A 19,867-nucleotide genomic window follows, 5' to 3' on the forward strand; every position below is an offset into this window, starting at 1 on the left:
CGAAAAGTTTTTTGGTTTGGCCATGTTTGTTTGTTATAGTACGGAGTTAAACTGATGGCTTTAATCTAAGTTGTCTTGTGGTTGTTGTTGTTTGTCTTGCATCCCACTGGGATTTTTGCACACAGCGTTGGTGTACGGTGCTTTTTCTGGAAGACTTTTCTGTTTTTTCCTGGATTATTCTGATTGCACTTAGTCACATAGTCACTTTAAGATGTTTTCTTGTTCATGTTTTTGTTTTTTGTTTGTTGCGGTTGCACCCGATTCAAGAGCCGAATGGCTCACAGGGCTATACCAAATAAATGACACTGAAAACTGTCACGTGATAAACATTGCGGTCATATGCAGAAAGTGCTGTCCTCCTCTGTTGTGGTGACCAGGTGTCACTTGAAGGGATCTTAGAAGTAGTTCTGTGAAATCCACTTCGCGAAAGGTTCTCACTGCTGTGCGAGAGATCCAAATTTCTTCTTCCTCTCCTGCCATGACACCTACGGCACAATAGGGATAGAAGTGGGTAAAAATTACTTTAAAAATACAAGATTAACCAAGCAACGAATGGAGTTGATTAATCTTAGATTTTCGCAGCCAACATTAGGATTCAAAATCGATGTATATGGTCAGACCGAGTAATTTGGCCAAATTTGTGTTACACGCTAATCAATATTGTTTCAGCCCACCGGTGAGTTGAAGAAAAATTCTGATATTTAGAAAAATAGATAATTTGGCAATTAGGTCATCAATGCAGGTGGTCATAGAAACCTGATAACAGAGCGATCAGAATCAGAAGATTTATTTTTCCTGGAGAAATCCAACGAGCTACAATGCTGTTTTTTCACAGATGTCTTATCTCAACGGAATGTATATATAGCGTCTTAAACAAGGCGCTTTACTAAGAATTAACAACGGTACAACGACGCTGGTGGATGTGGTGGCGGAGATGAGTTGAATAAACTAGATGAGAGGTAGCAATACGCAAATCTGTGATGGGCGAATTCAGTGAAAGCGAAATTGATGACAGTGAATGATGATGAACGAATTGAATGGACGGGGAGTGAGTGATAGCCATGTAATGTTTCGATTTAAAGCTTTCGTGACTGCAGGGATTCATCTTCTGGGTTCTTTAGGTAAAGTCACGTAGAAGGGAAATAATAAAATAGACAGCCCTGTTCTTCACCTGCGGACGGCTGCTTGCGTTGTGGCCGAAACGTCGTGAGAATTGTATTTAATGTTTTATTTTTATTATTTTATTATTTCCCTTCTTCTACGTGACTTTACCGAAAGAACCAAGAAGAGCCACGTAATGATGACAATATGAAGAGGAAAGGTAACGGCGGTGGTTGTGAGGGGGAGATTAAGGGGTTGCGGGGCGAGCGAGGGAATCTGGATCTTCAGTCGCTAAACGCCAGGGCTGCGATGTTCATGCTGCTGCTGCTGCTGCCACTTGTGCCACTTGTGCCACTTGTACCACTTGTGCAGGCGAGGAGCTGCACGCCATCAACCTGCACACGGTGTATCTCAAGTTCGACACCCACGAGTGGGGGGTGTGCGGCTTCGTGGACCTCAGCGACTCGCGCATCCAGCGCCAGCACCGGCTCAGCTTCGCCCAGGTTCGGGCGGGATTCACGTCGGGTGAGCGAACAACTCTCACACACACACCTCACCTCTCACACACACACATTTCTCTCACACACACACCTCACCTCTCACACACACGCACCTCACACACACACAACTCTCACACACACACACACACATCTCTCTCACACGCATACCTCACCTCCCTCACACCTCACCTCACACACACCTCACACACACCTCACCTCTCACGCACACATCACCTTTCACACACACGCACCTCACCTGTCACACACACAACAACCGCCATTCGCCACTAAGTGGCGGTGACGTCACCACGACGCTTGTGCCAGGCCATGTGCACCTTGAGGCCACGTGAAGTGTCGAACGCCCGCTGGCAGGAGGTCACGGGGCAGACCCAGGTGCCACGGGTCGACTGACCGAGATGACCGAGATGACTGGCTGATGCACCACCTGTGCCCCCTACTGTGCCAACTTGCTGTGCTTTAGCCACCCGGCGCTCCGCTCGTTGTTGTGAGCGTCGCTCCTCCGCCCTCCGTTGTTGTTGGAGGGCGACTGCCTCCAACTGTCCAGTAGCGTCCTTCACGAGCCTCCTCCACTGAGGCCGATCTTGACACCGCTGGTACCAGTCATCGGCAAGTCCACTCAGCTCCACGTCCTCCTGTACCACATCACTCCATCTCTTCTCTAGCCCGTGCCGCGCCCGTTTAGCCCCCTCGATCCGGCCGAACAAAAGCTGTTTAGGCATGCGGTGGCTGGGCATGCGGGCTACATGACCCAGCCAACGCAGCCTTGCCTGCCGGAGGAGCTCACTGATGGGACTTTGCCCAGATCTTTCAAGGACTTGTGAGCTCCTCACACAATCCAGCCTGGTCAAACCCAGGATGGATCGTAGGCAGGCCAGCCTAAATGTTTCCAACCGGCGAAGATGCTCCACTAGGGGGGTCCACGTTTCGCAAGCGTAGAGAAGGGAGGGAATGACCGTGGCCGAGAAGACCTGAAGCTTCGTGCGGAGCGACAGACCAGGTAGCTTCCACACAGCGTTACGCAACCGATGAAAAGATATTGCCGCTCGACTGATTCGGAGTGAGACCTCTGCTGATAAACTGGAGCTGGTCATGAGCACACTGCCCAGGTATGGGAAACTCTCTACTCTCTCCACAACTGCCCCATCACCGATTGGGAGTTGTGGGGGCGGAGTGCCCGATGGTACAAAATACCCAGGCAGGTGCTTAGTTTTGGTGGGGCTGATGGTAAGGCCCCACCTCTTAGTGGCACACTCCAGCCTCAGCAGCAGCGTCTCCAACTCCTCTTCTGAATGAGCAGCTATTACCAAATCATCGGCATACATAACGTGGTTGACCAATAGGGAGCCATCCCTTGATCGCACCCGGGCGTCGATCAGCCTCCCATTATATCTGTACCAAATGGTAATTCCCCCGGTACAGCTATTGAAGGCTTCACGAACTACGCAGTCGAAATAGATGTTAAATAATGTGGGAGCCAGAGGACATCCCTGTCGCACCCCAAGGTGTACAGGGAAAGGCTCCGACTCCCGGCCACGTAGTTTTACCCGGGCCCGCTCACCATCATGAAGGTCCTTAATGATCGTGAGCAGAGGGTCAGGGACTCCGAAAGCACGAAGAACAACCCAGAGCCCAGTCCTACTGATGGTATCATAGGCCTTGACCAGGTCAATAAAGCAGAGATGTAGGTCTTTTTGGAATTCCCTACACCTCTGCTGTAGCAGACGGACAGAAAATATGGCATCTGTGCAGGACCGCCCTTTCCTGAAACCACATTGGGGCTCCGCAAGCCTCTCCTCAGCATGCCTAGCAAGGCGATGTTGAATAATCCTTGCCAGGACCTTACCCGGCACACTGAGGAGTGAGATGCCCCTGTAGTTGTTACAGTCTGTGCGGTCCCCCTTCTTAAAGAGGGGGACCACCAGGGTGTGTCACACACACACACCTCACCTGTCACACACACACACGCACATCACCTGTCAGACACACATCACCTTTCACACACACACACACTCCTCACCTCTCACACACACACACACATCCCTCACACATCCCTCACACACACACCCCTCACACACCTCACCTCTCACACACACACAGCAGGGTATCCGGTGGTGGGAGTCAATGATTTTCGCGGGACGTCGTGACCGAAAAAATATTTTTCCCGATGTTCTCCACCACGCGGCGGCCGTGAAGGAGCGAAGGACAAGTTCGAGCACGAGGAGGTGGTGGGCGTCGACTTCGACCTGGACTCCATGGTGACGTTCGTGCGCCAGCACGCCGCCTTCTTCGCGAGCTCCACCAAGCTGGTGGTGGTGAAGACGCTGCAGGCGCACTTCCCAATCGCACGGCTCCTCTGCGAGTTCGACGCGGGCGAGGACGAGGCCTTGGGGCTGCAGTGCCACAGGGAAGGCGGCGATGGTGGAGATGGCGATGATGGTGGAGATGGTGGAGATGGCGGCGGTGTTGGAGGCGGTGGTGGAGGCGGTGGCGATGGTGGAGGCGGTGATGGCAGCGGCAATGGTGGCTTTGGCGGCGGTGATGGTGGCGATGGCGGCGGTGATGGTGGTGATGGTGGCGGTGATGGTGGCGATGGCGGCGGTGATGGTGGCGATGGCGGCGGTGATGGTGGCGGTGATGGGTGTTGATAGTGGCAGCTGCGTTGGCGGCGATGATAGCAATGGCACTTCACACTCGGGCACCTATCTTGCTTGACATTGGGACGTGATTAAGTAGGTAGGAAAACGAGGCAATCACCTCTGGTGGGGAAATAAATGTTTACAAAATAATGTGCAGTAAAAATAGTCTGCCGTAAACACCGTGCTTCACAAGCTAGCAGAGAGAAAAGCAATAACTCTAAAGCACCCAGCCTTGCCGGGGCCGTGCCGAGCCAGCCTGGCACTAGGTTGTTTTTCCACTGCAAAAGCCGAGCCATGCTGCCGACGTAAGACAAAATGAGTCATTAACCCCGCCCCCGGCCCTGCTTGCCCCCCCCCCCCAAGCTAGATTAAAATGCGAGGCCAGCAGTTGGTTCCGGCTAAGCATTGGCTAACAGTGGAAAAAACACATACCGGGAGGGCCACTCGCTGGCGCGGCTCGGATGTTTCAGTGGAAAAGTCCTCTCTGAAAACCGCTTCCTGTAGATCTCATGCGCTGGTTGCACGATAAGTGGGGGGCCCATATTCTTCGGTCTTGCTGAAGCCTTAGATGTAGGCCGTCACAAGTGTCACACGTTACCGTAATCACAATACAGGTTGCAATTTCTTTTACAAAATGTATGACCTGTAATCTAATCGGTTAAGTTACACTTTAGAAAAAACATTTGTCCTTACATTTTCAGTTTTTGATGAATGTTTATATTTTTAAAGATTGTGTTTAAAATCTGCGTCTGGTGCACTTTTATTCCACTCGTTCAGACAGTGTGGCTTTCTTGTCACCTCTGTGCAATGCAAGAGAGGCGGTATAAATCACAAGTGAAGGTGATGACGATGACAATTGTACAACCAATGGGCCAACAGAAAGACTAGAAAGACAATTCTGTTATGGAAACACAACAGAAACAATATTTGTGAACAGAGGCCGTAGGTAAAGCGTCAATCGTCCTACAGCGAACAAATAAAAACTTAACAGCGTTTTCTTATTGGGAGGTCGCTCATTCTCCTCTGCTGTCTCCAAGGTCTGGAGCGCCCTTCCCTTAGCCGTCAATGCCATCAACTCCCTGCCCTACAAGTCCAGACTCAACACTTCCCTTTTTTTTCCTGGGCCCATGACTGCCTCTCATCCGCTCTACACCACTCTTTGTATTTAGATGCTATATAAATCCAACCCGTATCATTTATGACAATGCACGCTCATAACTTAACCCACACGATATATACGAAGACCAATTTTATTAATACACTGTACGTATAAAAAATACTGTTATGACACAATTTCGTAGATACGTCACTTAAAGAGAGGGGGCTTAAACAGAACAGCGGCGAGTATGCGTATAGGAAGGTGCTGAGGCACGTGACCTGCCCATCGACTAACCGTGGTGAACCTGTTTCCGCTGCCGGGTGGACGGAGGCGGTGGGGGAATCAAAGAAACTCGCACCATTGTTTCAACTGCTGCGTCGGCAGATCGAATCGAACCGCCGACCGACTCTCCTCACCCACACTTCTCTCACCACACGACAGGTCGCAGCCACTTATTTTTCAGCTTGTTCCCTCACACTGCTCGACTCTGTAATCCCCCCTTTCCCATAATCTGTTTCCCCAAGCTCTCACGACGACCTTGCTCAATTCAGAAAAACGTCAGCTTATCAGTACAGTCTTTAATAGTGCCATTTGTTGCTGTTCGTTTGACCTGATGGGCCTTTGGGCCTGTGCTCTGCAATTGTAAAAAAACAACTCCTAATATATACATAAAAAAACCTGTTACCATGGCAGGATCCAATACGTGTGGCAGGCGGTCAAAATCGTCAAATGATTTTTTTGCGGTGCGCAAAAGCGGCGGTGAACCCCAGTGGGTGCTCTGAGAGCGGCGGGAGGCACAGAGCGCCGTGATTGGCCGCCTGGAAGGAGTGGCCGAAGCCAACGAGGCCCGAGCCCGACGCGTCCCCGCCGGCCCAACCGAGGGGCTCCGTCTCCGCGCCTTCGCTGCAATTTGCCGAGTGCACCGCGGCGAGCAGGTCCACGCATCGCTCGGGGAACCAGCCGCGCTGGGGCGCCAGCCCTGCGCACGCGCACAGCAGACAGCAAGATTCTCACCCCGCCCCCCTGTGACCTTCAACATGGTGAGAGCACCTATATGAAGGCCAGGAATGCACACTAAACTTTTTTTTCATATTCACGGATATAAAAAAAATTGCAGTCGTTTAAAAGAGGGGATGTTTCTACGTGGTTTCATCCGATTGGGTAAATCACAACTGACTTTTCTAATTTGCCAAATACTTCACTAGAATACACTTTTAAACTAAACGATTTATTTTATGTTACCAGGTAAAGCCCACTGAGCTATATAGAACACTTTTTTTCAGGAGAGATCTGACCACAAATGACAGCTGAACGACGTCGCTTATCGTGTGAAAATGTATAGCAGCCAAATACACATGTTGATTCTGAATGTGGTCGGGAAAAACCAGATGACCCAGAGAAAAATCCACGCGACCACAGGCAGAACATACAAATTCCAAATTTACAGGCGTCAGGGTCGGGATCGAACCGACGATCTCCTGCATGCCAGGCGAGGGAGATAATATTTCTCCACCATGGCGTCCAATGCTGAAAGCCAGCACCATGCCCGGCTGCATTTGATTCCCTAGTGCTGATGTTTACTTCGTTTAACACGTAGGCTTTCGCGGCCAATATCATCCATAACAGAGGTTTAAGGCCGAGTTAACCGGGAGGAGGCCCAGAACCAGTTCAGATAATCACCACTGATGTTATCCAGTGGTGAGCGGGAACCAAACTCAGGTTGCCGAGCTCATAGTGCAGTGCGGTAACAACGGAAGCTAACCATCACACACGCATGCCAATTCAAAATAAAGATTTGTCCCGTTCCTCAATGGGGTGGCAGTTGAGGGCTCGGTGGGGGGGGCGATGGGAGGAAAGGTTTGGAAGCGGAACCCCTTATATTGAAAAAGAGAAATGCTAAAAAATGTAATATACAAGTTCAGGCCCAGTTTGGTCCAGTAACTTTTGCGTTGCTTACTGCAGAACAGACGGCCGAGTTAAGGAATCTAACCCAGGCCCCCTTATGTCTGCGAGACGCAAGTGTAACCAACTGCGACGCCACCTTGCCGCCAATATAACCACACGGAATGACCACCGGAATAAACCGGATCGGTATTGAGGAGCTGGCGGAGGATCGACAGCGACGGAGGAAGTGTGACTGCTGCGTCAGTAACCGCACTCGGTCCAGTGATGATAATCTGACCCGACTTGTCACAAGGAGGCTTTTTGCCATACCTACAACATGCGTTAGAGATCGAAGCCCTCCAACCTCCTGCATGGGATTATTTGTACCGAGTGCGTGCTTGCGTTTCGCTTACCTCCCTGATTTTCGGCGAGACTTATTTTTTCCCCATACATCCAGTGTCTAAAACAAAGCAACAACGCAAAAAATAAGATTGCAAGCAAAACGAATGACTTAACCGTACTGATGATACAGTCGACAATGTTGAAACTCCCCCCCCCCCCAAAAAAACACAAATACTGCCTTTAAAATGTTTATGCATTTACACATGTCATCTCTAAAACTGGCAAGATGCTTATCTCTTTAGAATTAGTTTGAGCAAATGTTGTGGCCAGGGCCAGAATTAGGTTCAGGGTCAGGGCCAGGCTCTGGAGGAGTGGAGGGGGTGGCTCTGTGTTCAGGCTCCGTGACCGTGGAACTCTCCAGTTAATCGCGTCAAGAGGTTTTGCCCACACAGTGGCTACTTTTAAATCAAGGCTTCGGGCCTATTTCTATAATTTAGTTTTCTGATTTTATTTCGGCATTCTTATGATTATTTAAATCTTTTAAATAATTTGTCCTTCTCTTTGCGTGCTCATTATTTCACGAGTGTTTTTTTGCAACACTTGTTCGAAATATTCGGTTTTATCTTAACTTGTGTGACGTGGCTTTGAACCTTGCGGTATGAGGCACTCGTAAATAAACAACAATAATTATCATTACATATCCCAAGTCACGTAAACCAATTCTGCCATCACACCATCGCAAACGCAAGACATTTTCCGCACCTCCGATTAGCCCGGTCGGCTACGAAACTTCTACATATTAAACTAAAACAAATTGGCATCTGAACGTTTTGCCCGCGTCTGTTGTTGCTGCTGCTGCTGCTGCTGTTGCTGCTGCTGCTGCTGCTGTTGCTGCTGCTGCTGCTGTTGCTGCTGCTGCTGCTGCTGTTGTTTTGCGGGGTGCTCACGGCATCGCCTTGCTCACGTCGACCGCTTCCCCCGGCGCGACGGCCATGCGTGGCTCCCCCGTGAAGGGCGCGGCAAGGCACACGACGGGGCCCTCGGCCAGGGGGCACGCCGAGGCCGTGTACCCCTCCAGCACCCGGTACCGAACCTGCGACGGCGTAAGCGTAACCCCACGCACCTCCTCAGTGCCGCTGACCCTCGAACGAGGTCAAGCGTGCCGAGGGGGGGGGCGCAAAGGCAAAGATCACCTCTACCCCCCCCCCCCAGCATTGCGTCTCGTGGCCACCTCGCGGCCATGATGCCCACAATGAAGATCACAAGGTTCATATGTATGCTATTAAAAGCAGTCACTTTGCGAGTCGTTCGATCAATATCTTAAGATTCCAACAAGAGTCTCGAACAAAGAACTAAGTTAAGTCCTCAATAAAGACGACAGTGTCCAGGTCTCTGCTCTAGAGAGCGAGGACAGGAACTGAAAACACCTTAAAAACACGGATCCTTGGCCTACTGTTTAGACCAGGGGGTCGGTAACCAAAACAACAAAGAGACATTTTTTTTTTCAAACTCGGTAAGGAATATTTCAAGTGTCGCAACGCATGTGATTACCAGACGGTGGTCATTAATACATAAGGTCACGAAGCGGTCCTTAATAAGCCGCATGCGGCTCTGCAGCTGCAGGTTGCCGACCCCTGACAGTGGCAGCACCAAACACTCTGGTTGAGCGATTCCAAACATTTCACTAATCCAATTGGTGGCAGGCCTGAGTGCGCAAAGCAGCTGGCAACACAGAGAGAAACGGCGTAAAGATAGAAGCCACGGGCTTTGAACGAACCTGACGTTCCACCACCAACGCACAAAATCGAAACTATTATTTTTTGAAATGTGACTTTCACGTCCACTTCGTGTGAACTTACATAGCTCAACGTCCTCTCCTCCTTTTGAGCCGCGTGCTCCTCCTGTGGGAGAGAAGTTACACTCCACGTTGGATCCGGCTCGCGGATTCAAATTCAGTCCGATGAGTAGCTGTAATTTTTTTTTTTACCATCCGGGTCGTGGCTCATGGATTTTTTTTTACTTGGAAATGACGATAGTATTTTGGACCAAGCAATGATGACATCCATGCGCACAAATTTGGTATTGACAGTAAAACGTTGGGTGGCCATTGCCCTAAACGTTATTTAATTTAACGATGATAATTAATTCAGATATTCGTCTTTATAATTTTAACACACTGCTTATGACGACAGCGGTAAACATTTTTTTACCGACAGAACTATGCGAGGGACAAGGGTTACCACGGTGGCGTAGCGGTGAGCTCACCGCCCTACTAAACCAGCCACCTGAGTTCGACTCTCAGCCATGGCTAACATCAAGTGAGATCTGAACTGGTCCTAGGACACCCCTAGCTCAACTCATCCTGAAGTGAGTATGCAAACGTCACTGCCGGGTCGATGAAGGTTGCTGGTTGTGGCGCCGTCCACACCACTGCCCCCTTCGTGCGCAATGCCGGCTTTAATGTGCGCTCGCTAACAGCACTTGCCCCAGCAGCTGATAAAAGCATACTCGGGGTGGGGGAGACCTTTGTGTCGTGTGCGTGTGTGAGCGCACGTGTGTGTGCGCCTACAGTCTGTTAAGGTTATACGGGGGATATTTGTCTTTGTGCGTGTGGGTGTGTGGGTGTGTGCGTGTGTGCGTGTGTGTGCGTGTGTGTGTGTGCGTGTGTGTGTGTGCGTGTGTGCGCCTACAGTCTGTTAAGGTTATACGGGGGATATTTGTCTTTGTGCGTGCGTGTGGGTGTGTGCGTGGGTGTGTGCGTGCGTGTGCGTGCGTGTGTGCGCGTGTGTGTGCGTGTGCGCGTGTGTGTGTGTGCGTGTGTGCGTGCGTGTGTGTGCGCCTACAGTCTGTTAAGGTTATACGGGGGATATTTGTCTTTGTGCGTGTGGGTGTGTGCGTGTGCGTGTGCGTGTGTGTGCGTGTGCGCGTACGTTGACGCAGTAGGGGTCGGCGCCCGCTGCCGTGGGCCAGCGCAGCCCATCCATGCGCAACCTCGTGGGCGGCAGCTCCTGCCGTAGATTCCTCCAGGCGGAGCCGAGGTCAAAGGGGAAGCGGAGAAGTCGGTCGCGGCGGCCGCCCGCGAACCGCTCGGCTGCCTGGGCACCACGGGGGGAGGGGGACGGAGAAGATTAAAGGGAAGAAAGCGACTAAAAAATATAAGCGTGCGTGCGCGGGGGGGGGGGCGTTAGTCCTCGAAGTTATCAAATTAGCAGCACGGAAGGGCAAAACACTTTGCACACTCGCAAATACTCTCGTACCTATTATTGCTCAGGCTTCTCTAAGTTTCGGGCAGTAGCCCTTTGATCGACGAGGTTAACTCGAGGGCCAGAGTCCCCAGGAGTAAGCACGACTCCACGCCGTGGTTTCCTTCACATTGGACCGTCTCTACAAGAGTTATTGCACTTGGACCCTTTGAGCCGCCTCCCATTAGAGAGACACTTTGGGTTGTAATGCAACACTGGCGAGACGGTTCTCAAAGCCGGGCGGATCACTCATTGCTGGTGAAGGCCGTCAATAAAATGCAGTGTAACTCTCAGGCAGGGTCACGTGGCCTTACGCCAACCTGCGAACCCACAGCCTCTGTCGCAATGAGACCGTGACTGAAAATAGTCATTAAACCGAATTTCAGTTTGCACTCGGTTGTACTGTAGATTACAATTTAACGTTACCTTCGCTTCAATCTTGGCCTCGATAAACGTGCGGTTTCTCAACAGTCCATTGAGCTGCGCGAATCAAAAATAAAAAAAACACCATCGTCATCATCATCATCGTTATTATCATCAGTCCACTCCCACAATTTGAGGACCGACTTTTAAAATCAGCAGAAGATTTCAAACAAGCCGCAAGTGCCCCGGACATGGCATTGAGCTCCCTCGAGACAATGCTATGTTTTGTATTGTACAGTACTTGTATGCTCCCCACGTTTACCAACCCGCAGTGACTAGCGTGATGAAGTATGGTCAAATACCCCCCCCCCCCCCGATGACCTGCATGACGAGGGAAGGCCCTCATCGAGCAGCGGACTGATATTAAACAAAAAAATTGTTTTTCTTTTACCAGGTAAGGCCCACTGAGCTATGTAGCTTTTTCAGAAGCGATTTGGCCACAAATGACAGCTCAACGTAGTGGCTTATCGGGTGGAAATGTATAGCAGCCAAATACTCTAATAAACACATTGATTCTAAATGTGGAGAGAAAAACCAGAGGACATGGAGAAAAATCCAATCGACCACAGGGAGAACATGCAAACTCCAAATATACAGGCGTCAAAATCAGGATAAAATCCACGACCTCCTGTGTACCAGGCGAGGGAGTAAGCATCTTGCATTACCCGAGGGCCCGCTAGAAATTTTCACACATCAGCGCCACCGTGCCGTCGTGACGACCGACCTGATTGACCCCCAAGAGGACCATGAAAGGGATGGCGGTGAGCGTCACCACGAAGGAGATGAGCGTGGCGAGGAAGGCCGGCACGCCGAAGGGGTAACGCGCCGCGGCCTCAACGGCCAACGTCGAATTTGAGCCGCCCGCCGCAGGCACCAAGAAAACCTGGGGGTGGAGTTTGCGGACAAGGATCGGGGGAAAGGTGGCACAAGCGTGCCACGCGTGAGCGGGACCGGTAGCTCTTCTTCTTCCTTCTTGTATGGCGAGGAGGAGTTGATCGGCAATGTTCGCATGTTTCGATCTGAGGTTTGCGAGTGAAACGGTGAATGAATGGCTTCTGGAGTAGCATGATGAAGAATTATTGGGAAAGCTGCCAGCGAACCACCGAAGTGGTCAGTGGCACTCTACTCGTAACAACAAAAATACCACAGCATTATAAACACGAAGGTCCTTAAAACATCCATGAATGAGCCTCGATCATCTCGAGCAGATGGGTCCCTACTTGGGATGTTTTTTTTCCAATTTGTCCGTTGAGTATATTTGCATATTCTGGGGAAGAAAATGAAGGACGTATCGACAACTCCGAGGCTCCCTTAATACACTGGGCTTGATGGCTCGTTGAAAAAGACCCCAGGTGTGTGGATGGGAATCTCGAGCATAACTGGGCATCCGGCAGTGTGAAGGTGAAGCTTCTCATTTGTGTTCTTTCATAACGGATACGAGATGAGTAACAACCACCAATAAACGTCTACGTCGTGAACCCAGCTGCCGGCTTCCTGGCACAACAAGCGTGAATCCCGCACGCGCCCTCGGAGATCCATCGCAGTGGACACGGGTTCACGCAGAGACCCAGAGACTCGCACAGAGACCCACAGACTCACCCAGAGATCCAGAGACTCACACAGGGACCCAGAGTCTCACAATAGACACGGGTTCACACAGAGACCCAGAGACTCACACAGAGACCCACAGACTCACCCCGAGACCCAGAGACTCACACAGAGTCCCAGAGTCTTACAATAGACACGGGTTCACACAGAGACCCGTAGACTCACTCAGAGACCCATAGACTCACAGTAGACACGAGTTCACAGAGAGACCCAGACTCACACAGAGACACAGAGACTCACACAGAGACCTATTGACAATCACAGAGACCCATAAACTCCCAGTGTACATGAGTTCACACAGAGACCCATAGAGTCACACAAAGACCGATAGACACAGAGACCCATATACTTACAAAGAGACCCATAGACTCACAGTGGACACGAGCTCACAAAGAGACCTACAAACTCACACAGAGACCCATAGGCTCACAAAGAGACTCATAAAACTCACAGTGGCATGAGTTCACACAGAGACCCATAGACTCACACAAAGACCCATCGACCCACGATGTGCTTCACTGTTCCCTTTGCCCTACATTATGGAGAAGGTGCCGCGGCCAGTCTGGATACGATGTAAGGTAGCCCACTGCTCGGGGGGCAGTGAACTCTCTGAAGATCGAACGTCCTCGTGTCACTCGGGGGTCTCTTAAAATAGACGACAACCCACAGTGGCTTTTGCTCACCGGCGCCAGGAACTCCTGGTAGAGCGTGCTGCCGAGAAGGCATAGAGAGTGGAGGCCGGCGGTCGGAGTGAGTAGCAGGAAGGCCACGAAGGAGGCGCGGTTACGCAGCCCGACGCACGCGTTGATCCACGGGCAGTGGTGGTCCATCTTCAGCACGCACCTGCGGGCACGAGAGAACGTGGTCCACCGCAAGGCTGCTCGCCCAGGGAGACGACGCTGCACACCGAGGGCGTCGAGGAGCCAATGCCAGAGAGAGCAGTGGGGGGGTCCCGGCTCCGAATAGAATTGTCTCGCAGTTTTATTGGACCTCTTATTGTAAATTATCGCTCATGATTATTATTTAATTTCAATCCGATCGTTCCCCAAATTTTTATCGTGAATGTGCCATCGATATGATGCCACGATAAGAAAAATCCATTCAGAACTCTTGCACAGAAGGGCCTGTGGGAGCGGATATCTGAGAACTACTTTTGAGATCCCTTCAAGTAACTGCAATGAACATTATAAGGGCAGCACATTCCTCAGCCGCCATGCTACAAAGTAACTTTTTTGTTGTTGCATGCAGTCACACAAAAGTTGTTCTAATTCTCAGGACAAGAATATATACTAATTAAGCATACAACCAAAATGAATATGATGGCGTTTTTTTTGTCGGTGCCAACTCAGCACTCTGACCTCTTGCACCACCCAGCCACCTCTGACGCCACAGAATCTTAAATGTCTGCTTTCCAGAAGACAGATTACTATTGATCTCATCTGGTGGTGACAGTGTGAAATGAACCGTCCAACTACATGCAAACTGTCCACGTGGCTGGGGTGTTGACAGCCAAGCTGCTCACTTTCTCTGTAAAAGTGAGCAGAGATTAAAATCAATTAAATCTATACTTAAATATACACAAACAAAACAAGAAACCCCTATATAGTCTTAACAGACTGTTGGGGCAAGCGCTGTTAGCGAGCACCAATGAAGGCCAGCACGGCACACAAGGGGGTGGAGGGTGGCCAGCACCACGCCCGACTGCCTTTGTCTCCCTAGCAACGATGTTACACACTCCACCAGAGACTCATTTGAGGCCGAGTCGACCTAGGGGAGGCGCAGGACCGGAATTGAACTCGGGTTGCTGTGTTCGTAGCGCAACTCACTAACCACTCCACCACTTCTACACACACCCACACACACCCGGGCCACTGCTGGCAATGCTCACCTCTGGCACTGCCGGCAGTGGTGAGACCGGAGTGGCTTGAAGGATTGGCATTTCTCACAGTACGGCAGAAGGCGAGCCTCCTCGGATCGCTCCTGTTGGAGAGAGAGAGAGACTCGGTTAACATCCAATTCAAGCGTCCCATTCCACCCACATTCAGCGTCAACTCAAAAGAAAGCAAGGACATTACCAGTTTACCGGCATTGACAAGCCTACATCACACTGGATTGACAGAAGGGCACATTATTACGAACCTCTTACCAAATACAGAGGTCGTTGGGTCAATCTCCCGGCACGGCAGTTAAAAACAATGGAAAAGTTTCTAAAAGCTCCCTGTCTCTGTCAATCGGGCAGCGTGAGCGGGCACACTGCAGTCAGTCGACTGGCAGGTCGTGTGTGGTGGGGTCAAGTGTGGATACTCACACCTCTTATTTGGGGTGCCACGGTGGCGAGATGTTAACTACCTTGCCTGGAATACAGGAGGTCGTGGGTTCGATCCCGATCCGAACGCCTGTATATCTGGAGTTTGCATGTCTCTCTCTCCCCGTGGTCGCGTGGATTTTTCTCTGGGCCCTCCGATTTTTCCCCTCCACATTTAGAATCAGCATGCATTTGGAGCATTTGGCTGCAATACATTTCCATGTGATAAGCCCACTTCGTTAAGCTATCATTTGTGATGGCCAGGTCACGTTGAAAAACACCTCTAGATAAGCTCAGTGGGCCTTACTTGATTAAAAAAAATAATTGTTTCTCAAACATCGGGCCAGCGTGGAAGAAGTAAAGCCGAAGAACACTCCAAGAGGGGGCAGATCTAGAGGGCCTCCTCGTAGCAGAGGGCCGTTACGCCAGCAGTGAGCGAGCGAGCCAGCGGCTGAACTTGCGCGCACGTTTTTTTTTAAGCTTTCGCAAGCCACCCTGACCGTCCGGGTGCGCGTGCAAGTTCACTCACGGGGCGCCATCCGACGGACACGAACCCAGCGCCGGCGAACACCGCATGCAGGTACGGCGTGAGCAGCGTGGGCACCCACAGCAGCAGGAACGCCAGGTGGACGATGGCGCCACCGCCGCCGTCGCCGCTCCGATGCACGGGCCAGGCCCAGAGCAGCGTGGCGAACAGCGTCACGAGGCCGCACAACACCAGGCCCGACAGCACCAGCCACGGCCCCCAGTGGCACAGCCGGCGCCACGGCACGCCGCCCGCCATTCTCGGCCGAGGCGCCCCGCCACCGCGGCGCTGGCACGCGGGCGCTGGCACGCGGTGACAAGTCCGTGTCAGCGACGGGGAAGGGAGGAGGGCCGGGCGGCTCGTAGGTGAGAGTGCCGAGCTGCCACGACTACGATCCTGGGTTGGAATCCAGGCTTCAGCCGCCTCTCACCGGGTGCTCGAGTGCAGCGAGAGTTGATGGTCTCAGCTCATTTACCAAGGACTGCTAAAAACAAACATCAGATTAAGTTTAGTTTTTGCACTGAAATTGTCATGAATTCCAGGTCTGAGGATGAAAATATATCGGTTTGACTGCCATGCGACAAACGTTGCCCTCGTGTGTACAGCGGGAGGACAGCAGAGGTCACTTTAAGGGACCTCGGAAGTGCTTCTCTGATATCTGCTTCTGCAGGTCATTTTCTGTCGCAAATGCTGCACTGCTCTAAGTGAGATCCGAACGGATGCTTCTTATGTAGTGACACGATGCTTTGAGTAGAATCGGTATACAATTGTGGGGGGAAAAAAATCAGATTCAAGAAAATATCAATGATGTGCAAAATGTATTCAGTACGTGTCAAGGACCGACTTAGTGTGAGTGATATTTGATCTCTGAAAATGTGGCAGAGATGAGCCTGGATAACGCTTGTAGGGGGTGGCCAACATGCACCAACAGGAGCTTAAGTTTGCATTCATTTCAGATCAGTCATGGACACACACACAAAATAAACCCCACTGCCGAGTAAAAGGCAAACAAAGGTGGTCACTGCATCGCGCGCTTTCAGATGCGCTTCTGTGTCCGTCTGGAATGCGCTTCCTTCCGATATTAGAAAGCCACTGTTTAGTTTGTTGTCCTTCCCTTGCACCTCCGATTAGCACGGTTGGCTACGTACGGTGCGAAAGAAGTTCAACGTCCACACATTCAAACACAAATTATGAAATATTTGGTGAATATTTTTAACAATGTGTAAGTCGATTCCACTTTTAGATACACAAAGCACATTGCAGCATATATACAACTCGTGTATAATATATAGAGTTGTAAATGTCATTCGACTGTGAATACTGATCAGTCCTTTACACATATTTCGCACAGACAATTACACACACACGACAATAGTGCAAACAGCAATAAAATATTAATAAAATATCCACTGATCTATACACTGCTGGATGAACCCCCCCCCCAAAGCTATAATTGTGCATATGACTAAACGCTAATTTGCACGACAGATTACTTTATAAAATAAAATACTTTCCAGGCCCGTGTCAATCCACTGCTGGATATGAATGCACCTCGTCCCACGCCTCGTTGGGGCATAATGGACACATCATCCCATGACTCCGACACACACACACACAGCGTGGTGAAGTATGACCCGTAGCATTTGCAGCTACTTTTGCAGCGAGTATCATCCGGCACAAGCCTCTCTCGTGGTCCCACCTCTTTACTCGCCCAACCCACGATGACAAGCGGCAGGGTGATGCGTGCTCCACGCAGCTCACGGAGTGGGGAAGCCTTCGTCCGGCAGGGGATTGACGATGGCCAGTGCACTCACGTTGTGCTTTCAAGCAGCAGCAGCATCGAAAGTGGCGACAATCGTCATCCGCCGCTGCTGCTGATGGGCGTCTACATCGCGCCAGTGCCAGGCTAGGTGCACACCCGAGACCAGCCTTACATAAGCACCCGCTTGCGAGCAACCGATTAATAAACCAATTAATCAACCAATTAACACGTGTTCCAACAGCAACGATATCATAAGCAGTAACGGTAATCATCCACCACGACTGCTAGTAATGTTATCATAGCGCCCGTGCCAGGCTAGGTGCACAGTCGAGGCCACGTGCCCACACACACACACGCACCTCCGATTAGCACGCTTGGCTAACTTACGGTGCGAAAGATGTTCACCATACAGTACACACACGAGCACGTGTTTGTTGAGCTACGGCAGTGACGAACCCACGACCCGGCGTCGATGTGGCGAGTGTTTGTTATCGACAGACACGTGGTACCTGCTGCTGCTCTTTGTTCTTTATCAGCTGATGCCGCAGCTGCCGCTACGGCTGTTCGTGCGCTCGTAAAAAAAAGACTCTTCGGCAAACACGAAGTGGGGGGAGGCGCGACCCCGCCACGTCACGGGTGACACGGAAACACCTACAGGGCCCTGATGGGATTCAGTGGGCCAGGCTGAATAAACACACACAGGTGACATGGTGGGTGACACGGAGACACCTACAGGGCCCTGATGGGATTCAGTGGGCCAGGCTGAATAAACACACACACAGGTGACATGGTGGGTGACACGGAGACACCTACAGGGCCCTGATGGGATTCAGTGGGCCAGGCTGAATAAACACACACAGGTGACATGGTGGGTGACACGGAGACACCTACAGGGCCCTGATGGGATTCAGTGGGCCAGGCTGAATAAACACACACACAGGTGGCATTGTGGGTGACACGGGGACACCTACAGGGCCCTGATGGGATTCAGTGGCCCAGGCTGAATAAACACACACACAGGTGACATTGTGGGCTGAGTGAGAATTGATATTAAATCGCATTCGGGTGACTCCGTTGGCTCTTAAGTGATACATATCATGCTCTTAGGGTTCAGTGGAACTGGTTAAGCTTGCCTGTAATTAGTTAATACACATGCAGAGGTATACAGCACAGTACCGTCACCATTGACACATCCACGGCTCTTAGTGGTACACGTTTGATCGACCCCAAGAAGGATGATGGGCTGAGTTAGCCCTCCAAACAGGACTTGAACTCACAGCCTTCCAAACTGCGAGACGTTCGCTCTCCCGTCGAGCCAACTGGCAAATTGATTGTACAAACACGGAGCTATGAACACATTATACAATGTATATTGCATGTACACAGTATACAATTCGTTGTCCTTCCCCAACACCTCCGATCAGCACGGTTGGCTACGTACGATGCGAAAGCAGCTCAAAATATACGCATACATATTATGTGCAACATATGCACATCCATAATACAGGTTTTTTCCCCGCGTAAACTTATGCGATCTAACCCAAAAAAAACCTGTATTATGGATATTGGTCGCGAAATCCTACGTGTTAAACTAACATTTCCACAAGTACGTACATTCAGGTATTAATATATACACACACACGTATTCGGTGATGTGCACCTATTAATAAGAACAATGCTGCACAATGTGTGCATCAACCAGTGCAGAAAAATCGGTATCGCCACGTGTGCTTGTGATGTTTTGGCGTTGCTTGGGTACAGAAAGGCTGTGGCCCGAATGCTTTCAGCACACCCAAGGAATCCCACGGGTGCCATAATCTGGGCCCCCTTGAGCCTTTGTGCGATTTCTGATGATAAAATCCAACTAATTACTCCGTGTACAGTACAGCACTCCATGGTAACTGGTTCATGTTCATAGCACCCACCTAATGCAGGTATGAGATGATGGGTGTGGTGTCGTGGACAGGTGTGATTTACTCCTGGGGTTAGCGACCTACGGTGAGATCACGTGTGGTTCACACCCACCTGTAGGTCAGCGAAGTTGCTCGTAATGGGTAGCAGTCGAGGCGGTGGATACGGAGCTTTGTTAAAGAGACGTTTCTAAGCGACCTTATTTCCCCGCGCTTAGGGATTCTATGGCATTCCTGTGTTCTTCCACCAGCTCCCAAGCAGGGCTTTGTTGAAGTCTGCTGAAAAGACCGGAGACTCGGTGAAGCTCCCTGGGGTAAAATAAATTTAAAATTAATTCCCCATTGGCCATTGCCCCAGCCCTCTTCCTCATTACAAATTCAAGTCTAGGGCCAACCGGTTTGTCACCTTGGTGCAGAAAAATGCTGACAAACCAGAGTTTATCAACACAATAAAGAAAAAAAACACCCAGTATTTTACTTGTACACAACAAAAAACCACGCAAACCCA

At 50.7% G+C, this 19,867-nt stretch overlaps 2 protein-coding genes across 11 annotated transcripts in view; one reads left to right on the top strand and one right to left on the bottom strand.

Annotated features, from left to right (window-relative positions):
* LOC144732139 (uncharacterized) overlaps window positions 1-5,000 on the top strand; it is a 54,291-nt gene extending 49,291 nt beyond the window's left edge. For both annotated transcript variants that reach the window (XM_078613449.1, XM_078613448.1), the window contains exons 15-16: window positions 1,474-1,626; window positions 3,816-5,000. In XM_078613449.1, the coding sequence (XP_078469575.1) occupies window positions 1,474-1,626; window positions 3,816-4,267 (605 nt within the window). In that variant the 3' untranslated portion in view covers window positions 4,268-5,000. The remainder of the gene's footprint in view (window positions 1-1,473; window positions 1,627-3,815) is intronic.
* Window positions 5,001-5,494: 494 nt separating this feature from the next.
* On the bottom strand, window positions 5,495-19,686 carry LOC144732140 (palmitoyltransferase ZDHHC6-like). Of its 9 annotated transcripts, none has more exons than XM_078613456.1 (11): window positions 19,475-19,686; window positions 15,691-15,989; window positions 14,745-14,836; window positions 13,540-13,699; window positions 11,973-12,131; window positions 11,252-11,305; window positions 10,514-10,678; window positions 9,443-9,484; window positions 8,531-8,676; window positions 7,655-7,701; window positions 5,495-6,336 (listed from the first exon to the last, which is right to left on the bottom strand). In XM_078613456.1, the coding sequence occupies exons 2-11, from the start codon at window positions 15,943-15,945 to the stop codon at window positions 6,083-6,085; spliced, it is 1,374 nt and encodes a 457-aa protein (XP_078469582.1). In that variant the 5' UTR covers window positions 15,946-15,989; window positions 19,475-19,686; the 3' UTR covers window positions 5,495-6,082. The 9 variants fall into 9 exon arrangements, with proteins under 9 accessions (XP_078469582.1, XP_078469581.1, XP_078469577.1 ...); XM_078613455.1 differs by lacking the exon at window positions 19,475-19,686 and adding an exon at window positions 17,959-18,407; XM_078613451.1 differs by lacking the exon at window positions 19,475-19,686 and adding an exon at window positions 17,959-18,407 and having other exon boundaries at window positions 15,691-16,168.
* Between the last annotated feature and the right edge of the window lie 181 nt (window positions 19,687-19,867).

Source organism: Lampetra planeri, chromosome 41, assembly GCF_965212315.1.
Source record: "Lampetra planeri chromosome 41, kcLamPlan1.2.h2, whole genome shotgun sequence".
NCBI classification, from domain to species: domain Eukaryota; kingdom Metazoa; phylum Chordata; class Hyperoartia; order Petromyzontiformes; family Petromyzontidae; genus Lampetra; species Lampetra planeri.

Coding starts and splice junctions, on each gene's coding strand:
- LOC144732140 (XM_078613456.1), bottom strand. CDS start 15,945: ATGGCGGGCGGCGTGCCGTGGCGCCGGCTGTGCCACTGGGGGCCGTGG. Junction 8,677..9,442: donor AGGAGAGGACGTTGAGCTAT/GTAAGTTCACAC, acceptor ACGCCGTCGCAG/GTTCGGTACCGGGTGCTGGA. Junction 6,337..7,654: donor TCTCGCCGAAAATCAGGGAG/GTAAGCGAAACG, acceptor GCGCGTGCGCAG/GGCTGGCGCCCCAGCGCGGC.